The sequence below is a fragment of the Rhipicephalus microplus genome, chromosome X, assembly GCF_043290135.1.
Source record: "Rhipicephalus microplus isolate Deutch F79 chromosome X, USDA_Rmic, whole genome shotgun sequence".
In the NCBI taxonomy this organism is placed as follows: Eukaryota; Metazoa; Arthropoda; class Arachnida; order Ixodida; family Ixodidae; genus Rhipicephalus; species Rhipicephalus microplus.
The window spans coordinates 236,240,894-236,257,915 of NC_134710.1; the positions used below are offsets into that span (position 1 = coordinate 236,240,894).

General features: G+C 41.6%; 1 protein-coding gene across 4 annotated transcripts in view; it reads right to left on the reverse strand.

Moving 5' to 3' along the window:
* Positions 1 to 17,022, reverse strand: part of LOC119187751 (protein bicaudal C) — a 125,261-nt gene that overhangs the window by 68,924 nt on the left and 39,315 nt on the right. For 3 of the 4 annotated variants that reach the window (XM_037435825.2, XM_075878834.1, XM_037435824.2), the window contains exons 2-3: positions 14,922 to 14,968; positions 6,606 to 6,675 (exon numbers count right to left, since the gene is read on the reverse strand). In XM_037435825.2, the coding sequence (XP_037291722.1) occupies positions 6,606 to 6,675; positions 14,922 to 14,968 (117 nt within the window). The remainder of the gene's footprint in view (positions 1 to 6,605; positions 6,676 to 14,921; positions 14,969 to 17,022) is intronic. The other variant, XM_037435826.2, reaches the window with a different exon arrangement.

Below are 17,022 nucleotides of genomic sequence, written 5' to 3' on the forward strand. Positions count from 1 at the left end.
AACTGTATTTGAAATCTGCAGCCTTTTCTGAACCAGAATCCGCATATTTCAAAACTTGCTGCAGTGGCCAGCCATGCCCCCCTTCTTACGTAGCAAGGGGCTCCTTGCAGTTCAAACATCGCAGCCATATGAAGAGGTTACAGTTTGCAAGCTATAGTGCATTTGGCACATTCAGAAAAAAATAGGCCCAGAACTGCTAAAACAAAAGCAAGCTGAGGCATCAAGCTTTCTGAGAAGAAATCTATATCTGGCCGGGGATTTCTTAGTAGTGCCATCATTGGTAAACTCCCAAACTATCATTGTTTGGCCATTAAGAGGAATAGAGAACTATCATTGTTTGGCCATTAAGAGGAATAGAGCCAGCTTGAAGGACATGGCAAAAGCCGTGCGGCCCACATGTTTTCACATGGCATCAAGGGATACAATTCTTCCCACGGACTTCGTTTGAAAAATGCCAAAACTTCGGACAATTTCAATAAAACCCAGTTGAATGGTGAACCATTCATTCATAAAGAACACCTTTCAGCATCTGTTTTGAAGCTGTTAAGAGGAATTATGCTAAGCCAATTAGGTACCTGAAGTAAAAATTTACAAAAAATGCTAGGCTTGCATAGAACGTGCAGCACAGTCGCAACGAAAACTGAAACAGCAGCCTTTCAGAACTTTTTCCAAACTCTTTGGGTAAATGCTAGAAGCACATTTACCGAGTATCCACTATGCCATAAACAATCATAACTTGCAAAGTGGGCCAGGATTCACTATGCTATGCTTTGTCATTCTTCAGAGAAGCGTGGTATCTGCAACACACTTGCTAGGGATTGTGAAATTTTTTATGCAGAAGAATTATGCCTGCAGTGGGAATGTGCCACAGTTAATAGGTGATCAAGAACAAGTTTTCTTATGGGTTGGAGCATCGGATGATCCACTCGTGCAATTCGCATTGTATGATGACAGCTGGTTTCTTGTATGTCCCAAAATGATTCATTACTCGTAATAATGCAGTTCCTTTCGCAACATCAAGCCTGCCTGAGGCCAGTTTAGGAGAGAGTTTTAAGCCCCAGCGTGGCTCAGTGGTAGAATACCGGGCTAGCACGCAGCGAACCAGAGTTCGAATCTGATTGGGTCCTTAGCGTTGTTATGCAGAGTTTTTTTCTTATTTCTTGCGATACTGGTTACAGACACTGTCAGCGGCAGAAAACTAAGGCGCCGCACGTGATCAGCGTGACCTGTAAACATTAGTTGGAATTTACAGCCCTAAATCTGCTTCAGTAAAATGAGAAAAGGCTTATAATCACAATGGCAGTAAAATAATTACAGAACTCTTATGGTTATGGAGAAAAAGTACATTAACTTCGCCTAAAATGCATGACAAAAGTAGGGTTTAGCCTGTTCTTTTAATGCCATGTTTGAAAAGGAGGGCCCATTCATTCACTTCACAGCAGAGCTTAGCACCAAGTTACCTTGAAAATAAGTGCAATTAATAAATGACAGGATTAATATTAGAATCACAATACAGGTCAGAGAGGCTGTGAAAAGAGCCTGATAAGACACTCCAGAGAGTCACTGCTATATTTTGGGCAGCGGAAGTTTGATGAACTGGAAAAGATACCTTAATAAAGCCATAGTACTAGGCCTGCTGTGTTCACATTTCATTCAAGCAGCACATAAATTGTGAAGTTTGAGGTCCAGCCCAAGAAACACAACACATAAAAACTTCTCGAAACGACTAGAAAGGTATGCAGACATCTGGGTATATTATAAGACGTTGATAGACGTTCTTTACAACAAGTCTTTTTCAAAAATTTTACTAAACAGAATTTTCTAGAATTTCCGGTAGAATTCGCAGATGAAGTCTCAATCACTGCATGCCATATATGCAGGGTGTTTTCAAGCAATACACATTTTCCCTTAAACTATAATAGTTGTAGAGTAGGCAACCATCGTCTTGGCAGCCAATTTCTAGGTTGAGGCAGAAACGTTTAGCCACTATTTTGATCACTCAGAAATGATTAAAAAAAAATATTTGAATCAACTTTTTGTTACTATCAAGTTTTGGGTGGTTATATGGCGAAGCAGTTCTAGGTCGCAAATTATGGCAAGCGTAGTTTTAAAAAATTGAAGATATCATGCGTAGTTGCAGACACCCACCATCAACTACTAGTATAGACATGGCGATGTACACGGCGATGCGACACATACACATGGCGATGTACACGGCGATGCGACACATACACATGGCGATGTACACGGCGATGCGACACATACACATGGAGATGTACACGGCGATGCGACACATACACATGGAGATGTACACGGCGATGCGACACATACACATGGAGATGTACACGGCGATGCGACACATACACATGGAGATGTACACGGCGATGCGACACATACACATGGAGATGTACACGGCGATGCGACACATACACAACGATACACGACGATGCGACACATACACAACGATACACGACGATGCGACACATACACAACGATACACGACGATGCGACACATACACAACGATACACGACGATGCGACACATACACAACGATACACGACGATGCGATGCATACACAACGATACACGACGATGCGATGCATACACAACGATACACGACGATGCGATACATACACAACGATACACGACGATGCGATACATACACAACGATACACGACGATGCGATACATACACAACGATACACGACGATGCGATACATACACAACGATACACGACGATGCGATACATACACAACGATACAAGACGATGCGATACATACACAACGATACACGACGATGCGATACATACACAACGATACAAGACGATGCGATACATACACAACGATACAAGACGATGCGATACATACACAACGATACAAGACGATGCGATATATACATAACGATATACACGACATTCTTTAGCCCACCCTACACGTGGTCATGAAATAGGCGTACTAAATATATATAGTGTCAGTCATTGCTTAACTGATGAAATAAATTGCAAAATGTACAATCGATGGGGTTTATTGCTCCGAAAAAACACTACAATTATGAGAGACTGCGTAGTGAAGAACTCCGAAAATTTCGACCACCTGGGGGTTTTTAAACGAACACGTATGTACACAGACCTCAAGCATTTTAGCCTCCATGAGAAATGTGGCCAGCACGGCAGAAATTCGATCCCGTAATCAGCGCGGGTCTACAGTCGAGCAGCATATCCACTAGACCACCGTGGCAGGCAGTTTTCGCGCGTCACGCTCATAGTTGCATTGGACCCACTAGAGCAGCTTGAAAGCCACGAACCGTAGCGAAGCTGAATTATGGCACCCACACACAAAGCGATGCGTAGTCTCCCGCGCCATGCCAGACTATGCTTCCTGCCTGCCCATGCATGCATCGTTTCACTTTTTGTCGAATTCCCCCGCAGACATGGGCCGAGCCGTGCTCCTACCGAGGGCGGCAGAAAAACGCCCTTTCTCTCCTCAACCAAGCCTCCTCCTCCCGGCACCGAGACAGCGTCGCAACCAGTGGCAACCGGTAGTCACCGCTTCGTTATTTTAGGTAGTGTTGTACGGTCTCATTCACCGACCGTGACGCCACTCTGACTCCCTCTCCACCACGAAGCCGCCAAAGATTCTCCCAGGTAGCACGTGGCAGCCACGTTTTGCGCTTGCTGCATATATAGTTTCGTATTGGATTTGAGTGTTTTGAGATTTCGCTTGAGAGCTGCTTTCTCCATAAGAAATGTGGTACCCAGCAGACATAAGTGTCATCTTTTGTTCTCTGCTAGAGCCTCTCATGAACAGAAAAAAAGGAAACTATGGACTCCCTATCTCGTCTGCAAAAACATCACTGAGTCAATGCTGTGGTTGAGCCACTTTTTCAAAGCCAAACCACGTTGGAAGGCAGTCCTACAGAACAAAACTTGTCTGTTCAGAGCGTAGCTAATGGCAAGGATAATTATCATTAAACTTTGCGAGACAGTTTTTAATATGGTACCTTTGGCCAATGGATGGTGATAAAGCATTTAGTTCATCTGCCAAGATGAGAAATTTCTACACATTGCACCTATCAAGTTGACACCTTCAGCAACACCGAAATGCTAATATGAGCAACGTACACCAGTGCAAGATGTGCAAAACAAACTATTATATAGTGGTCATGAACACAGCAGCATATAATTTGTAATGCTGTGGGCTTCGTTTTTTTTTTTTCATTTTCTTCTTTGCATCACCTATTCCAAAACTTAGTGTTTGTGAATAAAATGGTTTAACATATTGCTTCCTCTTGATTTCCTGCGGATACGGACTGACCTAGCCGAAATCATTTTGATAAGCTGGTGCATGTGAGAAAGTTTTTTTACATCACCGATTCCATCTCAAAATACGCGCACAAAATACACAGTTCGGGGCATTGCCAAAACCACAATTTGATTGTTAAACACAGTTTTGGAGTGAAACCCATTAATTTTGACTACTCGTAGTTCTGACATACGTACAAGTTTAGGCACACTGGGTGAGAAAAAAAAATTGGAATGCTGCTTTTTGGCTGTTACAAATTTTCTAGCTTCATATATTTTCTACAGGGCCAATAATGTGTTTGCAACGAAAATGAGCAGGCTAGCTTAGCACTGATAATTATCTACTTGAAAAGAACAGTCTGTACTAAACTGTGCTTTTTGGATGTCTGCAGTTTCCTGGACAAAATGTGTCATAATTTTCTTTTTTATATGTGTGAAGTGATTAGCCGATCATCGGAATTATTGCTATGTAAATAGTATGCAACAACATACTATTTGTTGAAATTTTTGCATTTACTTTTGGACGTGCCGTATGATGCATTCCAGACAACACCAGAAACGAAAATGAGTTTATGTTTAAAAGCTTGTCTTGTCTCCAAGCAAAAGAGATTATCGTAATGATAGGCTGCAGTCACTAAGTTATTCTTTGAACAAATAGGTCACTAACGAACAAATAGGTCACTAATTCTGCTGGCTAGAAAAGCTCCACTAATCAATCTGATACCATATTATGGTGTTGTTCTTACTTGTCACTCTAGACAGTGAACAGCTAAATGCACTTATTGGAAAACGCTGGCAAGAAACCACAAATTGATCATGGGACATGCTCAACAAGCTGGTTTGCATGAAAGTTTTTTAGAATTCTGGTGACAAGGTAACTAGGCTTGTAATAATAAAATTAGAATTAACGCTTAAAAAAGTTCTTAAAAACATTTAGCTAGACGTTTTTAGAATTCTCACTAGCAGTTTTCCAGACATTCGATAACATGGCGTTAACACAGCTACAGAAGATTCTGAAGCTGCTTAGGTCTAAATAACAACAGAACTTCTAACATACCTTTGGACTATACTTTTCGGACATTTACTAAAAGTTTTTCAGCTTTTATTGTGTTTCGTGGGAGCGTTAGAAAGGTTGCCACTACTTTGCTAATAAATCTCAAACTTTCATGTCACGAATGCTCAGGATGTCCCTGCAAGCAGTCCTAGTTGACTTGGCTAGTTTTAGCTACATTCAGTTTGCAGCCAGAAATGCTAAGGAAGATGGGAGAATCATTGTTTCCCCTATTCAGAGGATCAATTTCACAAGATGGCAGGACACCAAAAAGCTTTGAGGAGACAATGGACAGCATTCTGGGTGAAGTGGAGTTGTTGCTTGAATGCCAAGAATATGGAGAGTAGTATAAATTCAACTCATCCAAGCTGCCTTCAACCAGAAAGAAAAACAGCAACGTGCATCAAGCAGATGTGAAATGATACATCAGTCCAGACAGTCCACCTATGGCCCGAGATATCATGCATGTGGCAAGTTCGGACATTTTGAGAGATTTTGGAGAAAAGCAATACATAAATGCTTGCACGCTCAAAGGCAACAGATGACTCCATTGAAGCATTTGTTGGCGGTTTAATGGTCAGATCTGTTAATCTGACTGGAAGGAGAGTTGCTCTAAATAGCCACAAAGACATCAAGCTTTATACCGATTCAGATGTCAGCATTCTGCATACTACTACCGTGCTGAGTACATCACCTGCCCCTCAGTTGCAGTCTAGCGGAAGTCTACCTTCCAGGGTAAGCAATTCAAAGTGGAAGAGTGCACCTCCTGCAATGTAAATGATATTAGTGCAAACTCAAACGTTCTAAAAGGAAACAAAGTCCATACTCTGGGCAGCTTTATACACAACAGTTCCGTCTTCTGAGATGATTGAGACATGAGCAATTAAGGCATTGCACCCTGCATTTACCTAGTTAGGAGAGCACTTAAAAATTTCAGAATTGCCTGGTGATGCATTTTAACGAATGAGATAATTTCCAGGCAAATATAGTATAGTACATCACAAGCACGGGGGCAGGAGGAAGGAAGTCATGGTGAGGAGGAGAATGACACCAGACAAACACGCTCGCCAGCAGTGTAACGTATACCAGACGCCACCTCGCTTAACCTCGTAGATAATACTGGGAAAAAAATGGCATAATTCAAGGCAAATTGTTTTGAATGCACACACAAAAACCCAAATTGAATGTTTTCTTTTTGAATTTTAACATAATTAGAATTTCACACTTGATTACAAGTAAGTTGTTTCAGCACTCACCCTTTTTTGATTTTGCACCAGCCTTCAGCTTTGTTGGCCATGTGATAATGGTGTCAGTGGTTTCCATAATCTATGCCAGAAGATAAGAAGTCCAGTTGGCACTTTCAGAACTTGACTGTACCAACTTGTAAGTGCACATATACCAAATTCAAAATGCTAATTAAGAATGTTATGACAGCCAAGAGATGTCCTCATAAACTTGACCTCCACAAACAATATGCAGTATCTCAATATCTCAATACCATCAAAGCAAAGCATCTTTTACTGTCGATGTGTGCAAATATTCTGGTGTAGTTCTCAGCCATGGATGTTTGGGGAAGCCCATGCAAACCGATAAAAGAGGGACTCAATTCAGTGACAGAAAGGGGGAGGGGGTGTAAAATTAAAACATGCAGTGTGAGACAGGTTGCTTTTACTTATTGCTGGCAAAAAATGCTCAAACAAGTGCCATGCCAATTTGATCTGAACAGCTTGTCAATATCTTGTACAATCTGCATCCCCATTCAACCTGTATCTAACTATGCAAGCCTAAAAAAAAGCAAGCTCCAAAGCATACGTCGCAGAAAACTGCAATGAAAGCCATCTCATGGAGAAGGTAAAACAAGTTAGCTGTGCCACAATGCGAAACGAAACTATCGGGAGATAAGGAACGAAATTTCTGAAGGAGTGACATGCAGGACATGGTGTACCACCAAAAAGCAATTTTTTTTTTTTTCTGGAGAATGGGCTTTGTAGATCCCCAAAGATGGCTTTGCGAACTGCTGTTTTAATGATACTTGAAAAGTACAGGGGCTTCATTTGTTAAATTGGCACTAACAACACATGACGGGAAGCGTACAGGGCAGTAGCATGGATGTGTAGCCAAGCATCACCACAATATACAGAGATATTCCTCAGAGGACGGCAGTAAGACTGCCAATTAAGTTTTGTACAAGAATGATCTGCTTTAAAAAATGGCATATCCATATATTAAAAATGATAGGAGTCAGACCAAGAAGAGGAGGGGACTAATTCTCGCAAGTGCGAGTAGTAATGCAGCAACACTGTTGAGGCAAAAAGGGTCAAGCTCAAATTGTCTATGTTCCCTACACTCAAAGTCTACGTTGCAGTTATTAAGTGAGCACAAATTTCGGAACAACTCTGCACTTTGTATTTTGCATACTTTTGCTTGTCCCTTCACAGTGTGCTCATTGTGGCAGTACTTCATTGTAAACTGCACAGGGAGCAGAGACCTCCATTAATTTGAGCTAGAGCACTGTACGAGACTGGAACTCTATAGCCTCACACCATTAAAGAAATGTTTCGTTCAGGCTCAGACTTAAAGCTATGGGCTCTGTCCAAGCCAGATTCACTGAAGAGCCTGCATCAAACCTACATACAGACGCGAGTGTTCTACATATATGCAAGGCTATCTGTGCACCAAAACAAACATTTGCTGTGCTATTGCAATCGCAAGCCAGTTACTCCAAGTTGTCATGAGAGCCTTGCACAAACAAAATAAACCTAAATTTCGCCAAGATAAAAAAGTTTCATATGAAAAGGAAAGCCCTGACAGCTAGTAAAATGAATTGGGCAGTACACGAAAAGAAGGCAGATATAGTAGGCTTGTGCGAAAAGTGAATTTTAGGTTTGAAGTAAATAGCAATTATGGTCAAATAATTTCAAACTTGAATCGTGTATATTGCATATTATAAAAAACACGTATTTGTCATAAGCGAACCAACTTCCACAATAATTTTTAAAAAGTGAAACACTGCAAATTGGTAGAATTCAAGTAATAACAGGTAAAAAATATGCTGTGTTTTAATATTTATTATACTAAGCATTAAAAATCGATGCGATGGTAATATGTTCATTGAACTTTGACACAAGGCTTCACGACAGTGAAAATTTCCCCTAGACAGATGTTTTCACTACTTGAGAACCTCTTGAAACCATGTTTACCAAAGGTTACATGCGGACTAATATACACTTACTCTTTCATTTTGAATACTTTGAAATCTTCAACAACTTTAATTTAGGTCGAAGTGAATTCGAATACTGCAATATTTGTATAAATATCGAAAGCATGTGAATCTTTATAGAAGGCTACTATATATTCAGCAGCAAACATTCATTGACCAATAAACAAGCAGTGTCAGCATGTACAAGCAAATTTGAATGCATTACACTCTGTGCAAGTGAACATTGGCTTTCACAATGCTGGCATGATCAGGAGCACCAGAAGTGAGCAACCATGTTGCATTGCCACTTTCTTTGAAATCCCATGTCCCATAACATTAGGCATGTGGAGACTGAACGTGAAGCCATTAGGCATATCGGTTCGCTCAGCCTTTGCAGCCACTAGTAAGCTATTGAAAGTAAACTAGCCAACTTAAGCCCCTCAACTGTATGCCAGCTTCCCACCCTCCACTACAGCATAACAATGCCTTTAATCAACTATCATCTTGCACACTCACCTCCATGCACCTATATCAGTAGTTCTCAAATGGGGGTCTGCGAACCCTAGGGGGTCCGCGAAGCCAATTTCGTGAATTGTGGTACGTTAACAGCTTCTTTTTTTAAATTTTTTATAGTTTAGTCCAGCCAAGACTTAAAGTAAATACCAAAACAGGTTGAATGTGCCTGCAGATGCGTAGGCAACTCTGTTTAAGTGCAACTGTGCCAGGTATTGAACTATCCAAAACAAGAAGATGTGGAACGTCAGTGATGTTTTTGGTAGTAATAAAAGGTACCCGTTTCATGCTCTAGTAGTATCAATTTACCTATGTACCCCCTCCCCCCTTTGCTGCAAAGAATCCCCCATCACTTCCACCAGTCCACAAGGGGTCCCCGATGCATCCATTGCTAAGAACCCTATGTACCCCCTCCCCCCTTTTGCTGCAAAGAATCCCCCATCACTTCCACCAGTCCAGAAGGGGTCCCCGATGCATCCATTGCCAAGAACCACTGACCTACATATTCACCTCTACAATGATAGCCATTCTTAGTAGACAAATTGTGCTTTTTGTAAGGATTAATGACTTCTGGCAATTGATATTATCTGGGAGCGTAACATCCCATAAGACATCAGGGACACTATGGTGGAGGGTGCCGGAATCGCGACCTTCTGGTGCTCTTCAACATGCACAGACATCGCACAGTACATAGCCTTTACGATTTTCCTCCCTCGAAATGAGACCACCGCAGCTGGGTTTAAACCCGACCTTCACGACAGCAGAATTCTGGCACTTAACGAAGGTGGGGGCGGGGGGGGGGGGGATGGTGGTGGAGAATTTATATAAGTTTTACTTGTACAGTCCTAGAGGTTGGCTTTCAATAATTGTTTGAAAATTCTAGGTATCTTAAGTGCATTTTTGTCGTAAGTGCAAATGAATAGGAGACACCACATCCACAGAAATCAGTAAATATGGGCCCCAAATTTGTACACTAGTGCTTAGTCATGGTTTCTGCAAGGTTGCTACTGTGATGCACTTCCCACAGTCACTTTTGCATTAGGTTAAAAGTGAATTTAGGCTTTCAACTGCTTTTGCACGGAAATTTCGGATTTTTTTTTGCTGTGAGAACTAGTATTAATAACAGCCCTGTCATTGCAATAGCAAATGAAACCCTTGAGAAAGCCTGGAGTGTTTAGTGGTAGAGAGTTATAGGAAGTAGAGATGCAGAGTCCACTTAGCCGCAAAGTACCAAGTTATCTTCACGTAGGGTGGAACATAGGTGGAGAGTAGTACGAGGGGGCTGGGGCTCCCTCCGGACATTTGTATAAACCTTCCGACTACTTTATATATTATGACACACACTGCAAGGCCTATATACATATATACATACATACATACATACATACATATATACATATATACATATATACATACATACATACATACATATATACATACATATATATATATATACAATAGAAGAGAGAGAGAAAGAGAGAAAGAGAGAGAGAAAGAGAGAGAAGAAAGAGAGAAAGAGAGAAAGAGAGAGAGAAGAAGAGAGAGAAGAGAGAGAAAGAGAGAGAGAGAAAGAAGAGAAAGAGAGAGAGAAAGAGAGAGAGAAAGAGAGAGAGAAAGAGAGAGAGAAAGAGGAGAGAGAAAGAGAGAGAGAAAGAGAGAGAGAAAGAGAGAGAAAGAGAGAGAGAAAGAGAGAGGGAAGAGAGAGAAAGAGAGAGAGAAAAGAGAGAGAAAGAGAGAAAGAGAGAGAGAAAGAGAGAGAGAAAGAAGAGAGAGAGAGAGAGAGAGAGAGAAAGAAGAGAGGAAAAAGAGAGAGAGAAAGAGAGAGAGAAAGAGAGAGAGAAGAGAGAGAGAGAGAGAGAGAGAGAGAGAGAGAGAGAGAGAGAGAGAAATGTGGGTGGATTAGCAAGACAACTCCCTCTGGGAATATAAAAAACCATCTACCTATGGGGTAGGAAGACATCAATGTGGGCGTTGTTGAATGTCGCCATGCTAATGAATATGTGAAGTTTAAGGTCCCAAAACCACCATATGATGTAGTGGAGGGCTTCGAAAATTTAGGCCACCTGAAACCACCTGGGATTCTTTAACGTACACCCCACATCTGATGGACACGGGCCTACAGTATTTTATTTTCGCCTGCATCGAAAATGCAGCCGCCGCAGCGCCGATTCGATCCCGCCACCTGTGGGTGAGCAGGAGAGTACCTTAGACACTAGACCACCACGGTGAGGCAAAAAAAAAAAAAAAATGTCGCCATGCATTCAAATTTGCTATCGAGAGGGCTGTCATGACCCAACTGGATTAAAATGCCATTAAAAGTCAAATGCAATTAAATGCCAAGAACTGTAAGCTGAGCTAGCTAATGTCTGCTGAATAGCAAAAGATTGACCAATTAATGAGCTAGGCTGGAACCAAGGCTGTGTCCTGGCTATCAGTGCTGACAGTAGCACTGTGCTAACTCGCGTTAATGTTTCTGCCAAGCAACTGTGTGCTCGCCACATTAAATCGAGGCGAAATACTGGAGGCCCATATAATGTGCAATGTCAGTGCATGATAAAGAACCCCGATAGAAATTTTTGGAGCCTTGCACCGATTGATATGTGGGGTTTAACGTCCCAAAACCACCATACGATTATGAGAGACGCCGTAGTGGAGGACTCTGGAAATTTTGGCCACCTGGGGTTCTTCAACGTGCACTCAAATCCGAGCACGCAGGCATAAGCATTTTCGCCTCCATCGAAAATGAAGCTGCCGCGACCTACGGCTCAGCAGCCGAGTACCTTAGCCCCTAGACCACTGCGGCGCGGCAGTGGAGCCTTCCACTACAGCCTGCCTCAGTTATATAATGGGTTTGACACGTGAAAGTCCAGGATACCAAGGTGCAACATTATTAACACTGTTACTGACATTCTTAAGTATAATGGAGATTCTCCCTTGAGGAGCTACATTATAGCAACAAGTACTTGTCACTGTCGGGGCCTTTGTCCTCTCAGATTGGGGGCCATACCTGGTTGATAGAGCAAAAGATCAGCAAATCAGCCTTTACGCGATTATTAAATGGAGTTAGCCCTTTTACGTGTAAATATACCATACATAAACCCTTGTTTGAAGTGAACAATTTTAACCAATTTTGGATACCGTGGAGTAACCATATTGAAGACTTGTACCATACTGAAGACACCATATTGAAATAACCATATTGAAGACATTGAAGATCCGAGATCAAACTTCTTGCATTTAATACTTCGAATCAGCACCGTCTAGGGTATGCATGTGTGGCCTTGGGCCCATATTTTAAAAAGGATGATCATGAACTAATGGTTCAAAGGAGAGCAGTAAGGTTCATCTATACTTCCGCTCATCACATTCTTGATTCACCTTCATTAGTTTTTGCTACTTTCAACATTCCACTCGTGAAACAGCATAGAGCTACTGCCAAACTTAAGTTCCTTTTCCCATTTCATATTTGGCAGTTTAATATTGATCCTAGTAAATACATCTGTCCCTTTTTTCCCAGCCAACTAGACAGTCCCAATCATGACCCGACAAACTTTGCAAGCACTAACCTTTTCAAATGCTTCTTTCTGTGGACCATTAGGAAATAAAATGCAGTGCCTTCAAATTTTTTTCCTGAATGTGACATTTTGGACTGAAAACTTCATGCACCTTATGTAAACAACATTGAATTCAGTTGTGTTTGGTGCTTGTAACTTTATAAATTTCTGCACTCCTTTCTACAGATTTGTATTCAACCATTCTAGTTAACATGCTTTTCTTTGTAAGTAGTAATGTTTATTTTAACCTGCTGTATAACTTTTACACTTTTTTACACCCCGTTTACTTGGTATGAGACTGAACTAAATGGAAATGAAGTTTTTTTTTTTTAAATAAAGTACAAGTGAATCTGGTGCATTTTTCAAGAGTAATCCTTGGTGCTCACACAATAAGGTGTACACCAGAGTTAACCCCTTAAGTGCTTTGAACAAGCAGAGCTCGTGCTGGCTAAAATGTCACCAAAACAGCTTAGGACGAGCAGAACTCTTCTTAGTGGAATAGATACTCTTCTCAAGCGTTCAGGACTAGAACCGCGCATTTATGGCTTACACTGCACATCATCCATTAGACGCCGACAATTTCGCAAGAATTTAGCTTTCTTCTGGGGCAGGAGCACGATTTTTGCATGAAAAAACTGCTTGCAGTAGTGGTGACGCATGCATAGATAGCCTGTGAACACTAAGAAGCTATTCGTTTTCGTCATTTTCTTGGAGAGCCGATGATTCAAGTACAGATGCTTTGTGACGACAACGATGACTGAATTGAGTAGCTCCTCCAGTGATGAGGACGACTGATGCGGACAGAGTGAGTGCCTGCCAGTGAAGCTGCTTTGTGCTATCCCGCGTTTTGAAATTTCGTACACTGCCCCTGAAGCTTCCCAAGTGAAAAAGCACAAGGGTGCTTGGCCTCATCAAGTGGAGCAAGATCTGACATCCGTAACTTGTTTATAAGGTTTTAATTTCTTCAGAAGCAGCTACCTTGTTAATAAAGTTGTTTATTTTAATGAACTATTTTCCCCACACTCAGATAAACTAATATTTTTTCAACATCGACTACTTTTCAGTACAAATATATGCGAAATCGGCAATAAAAGAATGAGCACTTTTTAATGAAAGTAAAAAGAAAAGATGTTACAGGGTTAAAATAACCAGACAAAATGAATTCCCATCTTAGCTTCTCCCTAGAGCACATGCACTCTGATGAACCAAGTGCATGTACATCACTTGTACATGCAGTCAGTTGAAAAAATCTGGCAATTTTTTTGTCACAATTAGTCTGCAGTGATAAAACTACAAAGACAACTATTATATAAAGGCAGTCTTAAGAGCAGAAGCCTTCCTGCTATAGCCAGAAGGGCAACATATTAGAGCGATATACACTATGATCTATAAATTTGCATGTTCATAATGTCCTAGAACTGTTGGAGAGCCACCTCATATGCAGCTATTTTTTCGGGACATTTGGCATGATGTCACATTTGCAGACAAGTGTGTTTACACTTGCAAAGACTGACATGGAACCGGTTATGGTTGTTTCCTGCCTTCAGCTGTATTTGTCTTCACGCTGCTTCAAGCTCCCTATTTTTTAGAGAACCTGCCAAGCATTGACGAATCAAACTACAGTACAAAAGGAATCATTTAAAAACATCAAGCAATACAAATACATCCACTTATCGAATGAGGTTAATTTAAAGATGATAATGCTGCTGGCTAAAGGTGCAATCGGTTCAATAAAAACTACTGCAAATCTGCTAACGAAAGTGACTGGAATGTCATACTTTTTGCTAGAATTACCTAGATGCCCAGCATATTTTACAGCCTTAGGCTACATATCAGGCAAGGACAAGTGAAATTACAACTGGTTAAAATTGATATGTGGGGTTTAACGTCCCAATGAGAGACGCCGTAGTGGAGGGCTCCGGGAATTTCAACCACCTGGGGTTCTTTAACGTGCACCCAAATCTGAGCACACGGGCCTACAACATTTCCGCCTCCATCGGAACTGGTTAAAATTCAAGAGAACTATTTTTAATATAACTGTTTGGGCTTTTACATGCCAAACCAACAATACGATTACGAGACACACTGCCGTGGGGGAGACTATGGATTAATTTCCAACTCGTAGCATTCTTAATATGCAGATTAATGGGCACACTGGCGTTCTTGCATTTTGCCCCCATAGAAGTGCAACTGGTCGGGTCAGAAATTGCATTCTCATCCTAGAACTTAGCTGTGGTACGCCTTTTTTTTAAATATGTGAAGGGTATAAATGTGCGAGTGTCTAGAACATAGACATTCCACTGTACCTTTTGGAAGAACCTTTCTGCCATAGTGGGTGTGTCACAGCCATTTTCTGCGATGATGAAAAAAAAGTGGTAGCAGACCCAAAAAGTGAACGACAACAAAGCGAAGCACCTTGCACGATTATGAAATGCAAATGTTTATTAAATGATTATAAGAGAGTCAGATGGCCGCCAGGGCGCATCAACAAACGCCAGTTGCACCTCGTGTCGGACTCTACAACACTTTCGCTTTGCTTGCATAGTGCCGCTGTGCCAAACATGTCCAATCATGCAAGCAGAGAGATGTGCTCATCGCATTCCATTCTAACCGAGCGCGTATCAATTGGCACAGGCCTTCACTGAACACACCTTTGATTATAAATGACTGCCGGATGCACAGACGAACAGATTCACATACAGACAGACAGATGCAAAAACAATACGGTACATTTTAAACATGCAAGCCCACTATGAACCCTCTACGTATTGTAACTGCAACAGCCATGTTTTGGTTCAACGGGAAGCTACTATAACGGACATAGCGAGAGCCTAAGGAGCTTCACTCTTAAAAAACTGGAGGCAAGAACTTTTTTAAAAAACTGGAGGCAACAACTTCCAAGCATTGAGTTTTTCTGAACATCAGAGAGGTTTGTTTACAGAAAGGCAGAGAGGTTAGCCTGAGCAATAGCACGCTCTAGCCTGCTACTATACAGCAGGGGAGGGGATATGGGAGGAAAAGTAATAGATGACGATGATGAGAGAGAAGAGATGGTGAGAACAGTCTTTTCGAATTGAGAAAATGTTATAGCTATGCATGTAGACCAGTTGCTTTTAAAAAGGTTTTGAACGATAAGCCTCACAGGAATGCATTTGTAAAAACATGCAACTAAGGCTTACAATAAGCAAATTAAGTTAACTAAAATTTATATGCCCCTCCCTAGGACCGGCAGCCAATTCTCCCGTGCCACCGATTCAACAGTACCAGCCTAAAAAATTGGCAATGTTTCAATTCGTGAATGCAGAATGCATGACGGCAGCCTATTCTCTTGTGCCACCAATTCAACAGTAGCAGCCTAAAAAATTGGCAATGTTTCAATTCGTGAATGCAGGATGCATAAAAGCGTATGGGAGACATTTCCTTTTCATGCATTGCACATAAAATGGTTTGGCTTTGAGTGCAAGCTTGACTTCTCAGGAGCCTCCTTAGTATGCCTAGCCTGCGCTCATTGATGGTCTTGTTCAACTTTTTCCGGGCATATGGCAGCGACTTAGGGTCGCTTGTCTTCCTTTCAGCCTGCTGCCATTTGTACTGCTGCAGTCCTTGCTCTGTGCTTTGCATCTGTGTGTACCGAGGATGCTCAGGGTTGGTCTGGCAATAATAGACCTCGTAACTAGAGAAGGTCAACCTGGCTATGACCAGACTAGAGCGGAGACTTACGCACATGTCTACTCTGCAGTATGGCATCTCCATTTACCCTCATCACCGGCGCTCAGCCCTGCCTCCTTTATTCAAGCATGCTCATCCTCCAGTGCTCCCTTCCCTTGCAGCGTTCAACACATTCCAGATTCTTTCGCAAAAGAGGTGTGTACACATGTTCATGAAGGTTTTGCTTGCAGTAGTTTAAGCTACTGTAATGTGTAATTTAAGAAATTACACTTGTATTACACTGCTGCAAGTAATGTAATCTAAGCCCACGATGTGCACGCAAGCACTATACACTTATGAAAACACTTCGATCCGCATCTTGACACTTCATTCAATCACAAAACTGCAGCATAGACAATAACTGACTGCTTCACATGAAACGGATTCCCACAAGAACCAGGACGAGCCAATTTTCTCTTGAGAGTGTAACAACAGGGTATCTGCTGTATAACAGTGCTCATGGTACTCGAACTGGCCACTGGCCAGTTCAAGACGATCTATCAATGCCCATCAACTTGGGCAGCGATATAGTTTCAGCAATAACTTAAAGAGGTCTTAAACCACTTTTCGAAACAATGAAACGACCTCAGTATCAGTTTGTGCCTCACAAATCTATTGCCGCAAAAACTTAATCTGCCAAGGACGAGCATAGCAGCAGGGATTTCTCGCATGCTTTTTTTTATCTCAGCGAGTACATTA